This window comes from Canis lupus, chromosome 20 (assembly GCF_003254725.2).
Source record: "Canis lupus dingo isolate Sandy chromosome 20, ASM325472v2, whole genome shotgun sequence".
NCBI lineage: Eukaryota > Metazoa > Chordata > Mammalia > Carnivora > Canidae > Canis > Canis lupus.
This window is the reverse complement of record NC_064262.1, coordinates 57,764,702-57,771,380: the sequence shown is the minus strand read 5'-3', so window position 1 is coordinate 57,771,380 and position 6,679 is coordinate 57,764,702. Positions and strand designations below refer to the sequence as shown.

The 6,679-nt window shown below is 62.1% G+C and overlaps 1 protein-coding gene across 1 annotated transcript; it reads left to right on the top strand.

The window, feature by feature from the left end:
• Positions 1 to 3,244: 3,244 nt before the first annotated feature.
• RPS15 (ribosomal protein S15) lies at positions 3,245 to 4,421 on the top strand. The gene is made up of 4 exons (XM_025456716.3): positions 3,245 to 3,418; positions 3,770 to 3,855; positions 3,950 to 4,184; positions 4,276 to 4,421. The coding sequence occupies exons 1-4, from the start codon at positions 3,416 to 3,418 to the stop codon at positions 4,387 to 4,389; spliced, it is 438 nt and encodes a 145-aa protein (XP_025312501.1). The 5' UTR covers positions 3,245 to 3,415; the 3' UTR covers positions 4,390 to 4,421.
• Positions 4,422 to 6,679: the final 2,258 nt, after the last annotated feature.

Here is a 6,679-nt window from a genome sequence, read left to right as displayed (position 1 = left end):
GGTTCCGGGGCCTGGCTGCTCGCTGAGTGCCGAGGGAAAGGCGCCCGCGCGGATCTGGGGGGTCTGGCCAGGACTCCCCCGACCACTCACTGACCACTCACTTTGCCACAAACCGGGCTGTTCACGTGGATGGTGTGGGCGTCAGGACAGCACGTTGAGGGCCGGTAGGGGGCAGCATGGTGGCCTGAGCCCCTAGCTGGAGCTGGACACCTCAAGGGCACTTGGTGGGGACCCCCTGTGAGGCAGGAGGAAGGAACCCTGCGGCCAGGGACGTGGGGTGGGATTGAGCTGCAGCGTCCCACGGTGGCCACCCCCCTGCCCAACACATGGGGTCTGGCCCTGCAAGAGCGGGAGGACTCCTGGGTCCAGGGGAGGCTGGACTCAGCGAGGAACCAAGTGGGTGAATCCTCCCTTGTTCTACTGTATGGGGGGGGGGGGGCTGAAGGCTGCGGTCACAAACTGCCACCAACTTAGGGCTTTTTTTTTTTTCTTTTTAAGAACTTATTCATGAGCGACAGGGACGCAGAGGGAAGTGGCACACTCCCCGTGAGCAGGGAACCTGATGCAGGATTCGATCCCAGGACTCAGATCAACGGCCTGAGCCAAAGGCAGATGCTCAACCACTGAGCCACACAGGCGCCCTAACTTAGGGCTTAAACCGCTCACACTAATGCTCTGATGGTGCTGGGCTCAGAAGTTCCAAAACCCAGGTGTGGGCAGGGCTGGTCACCCCCCCGGGGCCCCAGGGAGACCCGCTCGAGCCTTTTTGTGCTTCCAGCGGCACCCCCTCCCCGGCCCATGGCCCCTCCTGGGCTCTCACCACCAGCAGCCCAGGGTCTGCCTCTGGAGAGGACCTGGTGAGGACACTGGGCCCCCTGGGCCTTGACAAAGTCCCCTTTGCCGTGGGAAGTGACATGTCCCAGATCCTGGTCTTTGGAGGCCATTATTCTGTCCTTTGAAAGACCACAAGATTTTTTTTTTTAATTTTTTTAAATTTATTTATGATAGTCACACACACACACACACACACACACACAGAGGCAGAGGAAGAAGCAGGCTCCACGTAGGGAGCCCGACACGGGATTCGATCTCATGTCTCAAGGATCGCACCCTGGGCCAAAGGCAGGCGCCAAACCGCTGCGCCACCCAGGGATCCCCGACCCCAAGATTTTAAAATGTAAAAAGAAAAGGAGGGACGCCTGGGCAGCTCAGCGGTTGAGCGTCTGCCTTTGGCCCAGGACGTGACCCCGGGTTCCTGGGATCGAGTCCCACGAGGGGCTCCCCGCAGGGAGCCTGCTTCTCCCTCTGCCTGTGTTTCTGCCTTTCTGTCTCTCATGAATAAATAAAATCTAAAAAAAAAAAAAAGAAAATGATTCATCCAAAATGCACCGGGTGCTTCCAATGTACCGAAGATAAAGTAATGGACAAAACACCCAGAAAGCCCCATCGGCGCCCACGGCCCAGCCCGGCTCTCGCTCTGGGGCAGGGAAGGTGGGTTCAGCTGGAAGCCAGAGAGAAGGGGCGCCTTCTCTGCAGTTCACAAAATGCCCCCTGGTGGCGACACCCCACCGTGCACCTCAGCCCGCCAGGGCCTCCCCTTCCCCCTGGAGCTGCTGCCACCCGGTTTACGGAAGGAACCTCAGGCCCTGCCGTCCGCCCATACTGCACGGCATCACAGGGTGAAATGTTAGCTCCTTTCTTTTGTGAAATCTCTGCAAAATTAAGATTCCCTGGCAAAAAAGGCATCGTGCAAACAATGCAGGGGTTTGCAGCTGGCCCGGGCTCCCGGGACCCCACCTTGCTCTGGAGCGTGGGCGAGCCTCCCCTCACCAGGACACATCCTGCAGCCCCCAGAGCTGTGCTTGTTCTCCACTGGGGACAAGGAGGGACATCCCCTTCTTTGGTAGAGTCTGACTGGCCCTCGGGACTGTGGAAATGACTAGGGGGGGGTCCCCGCTTCCTTTGAGATTTCCTGTTCCCTCCAGGCCAGCCCCAGCTCCCCACAAAGCCAAACCCCACCCAGCAAACTGGCCTGAGGCCAGGAGGGGGCTGGAGGCCCGGGGCTGCCGTTCCCACGGAGACCAGCCCGGTCAGCTGGGTGGGGCAGAGGCACCCACCTCACTCCTACCCCGCCCGCCCGCCCCGTGTTCAGTGCTGTGACCCTTACCCTCGGGGTTAGCACCGCCACTTCACCTTGTTCTCTGCGTGCGTGCGGCTGGTTCTTGTTTCTATGCTTCTGTTGTTTTTGCTTTACGTGAGAATTTTCTAGTGTAGCATTTTAATTCTTTTAATGATTATTTTTTTCATATCTTTTGAGTCATTTTCTTAGAGGCTGCTCTAGCTTAAGATGCACCATCGTGGGACGCCTGAGTGGCTCAGCAGTTGAGCGTCTGCCTTTGGCTCAGGGTGTGATCGAGTCCCCATCAGGGTCCCCGCAGGGAGCCTGCTTCTCCCTCTGCCTGTCTCTCTGCCTCTCTGGGTGTCTCATGAACAAATAAAATCTTAAAAAAAAAGATTCATCGTACTAACCCTCTGTAAACACCTCAGGGCACAGAGCACACTCACCCTGCCGCGCACCCACCCCCACCACCATCTCCAGAACCTTCCCCATCCCCAGGAAGCACTGACCCCCGCCCCCTGCCCCACCCCTGGCTCCCACCACCTCCTCCTCTGTCTCTGTGGACGGGCCTCCTCTGGGGACCTCCTGGGAGTGGGGTCCTGCAGGAGGCGTCCTTCTGGGTCTGGATCCCCTCCCTGAGCCCGGTGTCCTCGGGGTCCATCCACGTGCGGCAGGTGTCGGGCCCCTTCCTTCCCGGGGCTGGACCGTATCCCGGGTGTGGTCGTATCCCCTGGATGGACACCGGGGTGCTTCCCCCTCCTGCCCCCCGTGAGGCTGCTGCGCACCTGCGCCCGTTGGAGCCCCAGCCTTGGCTCCCGGGTCACAGCTCCATCACAGCCCAGCCCGTCCCTTGTGCCCAGTCGCGGTTACACGTCACCTGCACACCTGTTAGGGAACAGAGCGGTGCCCGGCGGTTCCGGGGCTCCGCGTGCTGAAGCCTGGCGGGTCCCCACCCGGGGCGCCTTCTCGCCCCGCCCCCGCCCCGGCTCCTCCTCCGCGCTCGGGACTCACGGCCGCCCCCCCTGGAGCTCCCATCCCGCGCGGCGCTGAGCCCGACCCCGCACACAGCACCTGGGCCCGGGGAGGGCTGCAGGAGGAGGCGGATGCGCAGGGCCCAGCGAGGGTCCCAGGTGCCCCGCCCCGCCTGCGCTGCGCCCTCCCGCCAGCAGGGGGCGCGCTCCCCCGCCCGGAAAGCGGAAGCGCGTTCGCGGACGGCGAGGGGGCGGGGCGCGCGGGGCGCACGTGATAACCGCGCAGGCGCGGAGCGGCGGCCTTTCCCGCAGAGGAACTGGCAAGATGGTGAGTACTCTGGGCTTCCGCGGCGGTTCCCGGCCCATCCGACGCCATCCGCGGCCTGGCCGCCCCGTGAGCGCCCGGGTCCGGCCGCCCGGCTGCGGCAGCCGCCTCCAGGCCCGCGGGAGCCCCGGACGTGAGGGCGCGGGGCGGGCCCGGTCCGTGCCGGGAGGACGCGGGGCGAGGCCGGTCCCCGCCGGACCCCAGCCGCCCGCAGCCGCGTGTGCGCTCCCGGGCCGGGCGCGTCGTGGCCCCGTGGGCTGCGGGGCGCGGGCCGGGTGGGCGCGGCGGCCGTGGGGCCGGCTCCCACCCGCGCTGCCCCCCTGACCTCGCTGCCCCCGCGCCCGGCCCGCGCAGGCGGAGGTGGAGCAGAAGAAGAAGCGCACGTTCCGCAAGTTCACCTACCGCGGCGTGGACCTGGACCAGCTGCTCGACATGTCCTAGTAAGCGCGGCCGGGCGGGCGGGCGGGCGGGGCGGGGCGGGGACGGGGGCGGGGGGCGCCCCGGCTCAGGCCCCCGCCTGTCCCCGCGTCCCAGCGAGCAGCTCATGCAGCTGTACAGCGCGCGGCAGCGGCGCCGGCTGAACCGGGGTCTGCGGCGGAAGCAACACTCGCTGCTCAAGCGCCTGCGCAAGGCCAAGAAGGAGGCGCCCCCGATGGAGAAGCCCGAGGTGGTGAAGACGCACCTGCGGGACATGATCATCCTGCCCGAGATGGTGGGCAGCATGGTGGGCGTCTACAACGGCAAGACCTTCAACCAGGTGGAGATCAAGGTTCGCGGGGCTGCCGGGCCACTGGGGGGTGGGTGGGGGGCGACCTGGCGGCCTGCGCCCCGTGACGCCCTCCCCTGCTCGCCCTCCGCAGCCCGAGATGATCGGCCACTACCTGGGCGAGTTCTCCATCACCTACAAGCCCGTGAAGCACGGCAGGCCCGGCATCGGGGCCACGCACTCCTCCCGCTTCATCCCCCTCAAGTAGCCGGTCGGCCAATAAAGGCACCGACTCCCGGACTCGTGTGGTCCAGCGTCTGAGCTTGCTTCCTCCCGTCGGCGCGCGCCTGGTTTCCCGCCGCGGGCGCCGGCTTGGCCCCACCTAGCTGCGGTCGGTCGTTGGCAGCCTCCTGGCATCCCCTGGGCCGAGGGAGGCGTCTGCCCTGGGGCCGTGCCCTTCTGGGGCCGCGGCTCCCCACCTCTCCCTCCCCGGGGTGGGTCCACAGCTGGAGCGGATGACTGCGGGTATTTCTGCTCAGGTGCATCCCCCTTGTCGGCACAGGGCACCCCGAGGTGGTGGATGGCCCAGACTGGGTGCTAACTGTCCGGGCAGTGGGGGCTGTAACTCGCTGACGGATCACAGGTGGGGAGACGGGAGGCGGTGCTCTGGGTTTGCCCCGAGGGAGCTGACCTGGGGACAGCAGGGAGGTGGGAAGCGAGGTGCCTTCTGTGCGCCCAACAGTGGTAAGGTGTGCGCACCCCTGGGAGCGGAGGGATGGCCAGGTGCTGAGCTGGGGCCCGGAGGCAAGGAGGGGAAGGACTCGGGATGGCATGCAAAGGAGCCTGCCTCACCCGGGGGTGACTGCTGTCCCCTCCAGCTGCTTTTTTCCTGGACTTTATCTCTGAGTAGCAGAATAATTCACTCACACTGTTACCTCTTGAGTTGGAGTTAGTTAAATTGGGGCTGTTTATGGTTTCTAGTAGAAGATGGTAAAAGCAGCAGCAGGATGGCACAGGCTCCTCCAGTTCCAGCAAAGGAACCGCAGTGTGGAGTCCCGGAAGGGAGTGCAGCCTGTCTCCTACTACCCCTGGGACCCCGAGCTCCTAGGGAGCCCGAAGGGAGAGAACAGCCCTGCGGGAACTGGGGCCGAGTAGCTCAACAGGCGGAATCAAAACTTCCGCTCAAGAGTTTCTAAGGTGCCCAACGGCGCCGTGCCCAAGGGATTGGGTCGAGGCCTGGCAGGAAAGGGCCAGGGAAGGCTGTGCAGGCTGATAAGGGGCACCTGAGGTACGGCAAAGGTGAGGGACTGGGGGCCCTTGTGGACAGTTACCTGACACTGGCTGGCCCGCGGAGAGACCAACTAGAAACTTTGAGTCCACGCCTTGAGGTGTTGGGAGTTCGGCCGAGGCAGGCCAGGCCAGCGCTTTGTGGTTTCAAGACCATCGTCCCAGCTGCTGGCTGCAAAGCCTGGTGGATACCGGCCCTACTGCCCTTTGTGTGACCTTGACTCCAGTGAAGGGCCCACTTTGCCCAGCCAGGAAGGTGAGGGCTCACTGTGGTCTCAGTTGCCAATTTTTGAAGTTTTTACTCGTTTCAGGGGTAGAATTTCACTTGGGTACAACACTCTGCTCGTTCCATCACGTGCTCTCCTTAGTGTCCATCACCTGGTGACCCCATCCCCCCACTTTTCCCCCTCCCAGCAACCCTATGTCTCCCGGGGTTTTTTTTTGTTTTTTGTTTTTTTATGGATTTTATTTATTTGAGGGAGAGGAGAAGCGGACTACCTGCTGAGCAGGGAGCCTGACCCAGAGCTCCATCCCAGAACCCCGGGATCATGACCTGAGCTGAAGGCAGAGGCTTCACCAACTGACCGCCCCAGATCCCCATTTGCCCCTTCCTATTTTTATCTATATTTTTTCTTATTTTTAGAATTTCCATAACTAAAAAATGAAATTGAGTAGAATAAACGTTTTCTTTTTTTTTTAAGACTTTATTTTTATTTTTTTAAGATTTTTGTTTATTTATCAGAGAGAGGCAGAGACACAGGAGGAGGGAGAAGCAAGCTCCATGCCGGGAGCTTGACGTGTGGGACTCGATCCCGGGACTCCAGGATTGCGCCCTGGGCCAAAGGCAGGGGTAAACTGCTGAGCCACCGAGGGATCCCCCTAGACTTTATTTTTTTAAAAGATTTTATTTATTCATAAGAGAGAGGCACAGACACGGGATCCCTGGGTGGCGCAGCGGTTTAGCGCCTGCCTTTGGCCCAGGGCGCGATCCTGGAGACCCGGGATCGGATCCCACGACGGGCTCCTGGTGTATGGAGCCTGCTTCTCCCTCTGCCTATGTCTCTGCCTCTCTCGCTCTCTCTGTGTGTGACTATCATAAATAAATAAAAATTAAAAAAAAAAAAAAAAGGCACAGACACAGGCAGAGGGAGAAGCAGGCTTCTCACAGGGAGCCCCATGTGGGACTCGATCTCAGGTCCCCAGGATCACGCCCAGGCCGAAGGTGGCACTAAACAGCTGAGCCACCTGGGCTTGCCCAAATGTTTTCTACA

What these genes read in the sequence shown, in the direction of transcription:
- RPS15 (XM_025456716.3), top strand. An exon ending in CAGCTGCTCGACATGTCCTA is followed by an intron (nt 3,856 to 3,949) that starts GTAAGCGCGGCC and finishes CCCGCGTCCCAG; the next exon opens with CGAGCAGCTCATGCAGCTGT. An exon ending in TCAACCAGGTGGAGATCAAG is followed by an intron (nt 4,185 to 4,275) that starts GTTCGCGGGGCT and finishes CGCCCTCCGCAG; the next exon opens with CCCGAGATGATCGGCCACTA.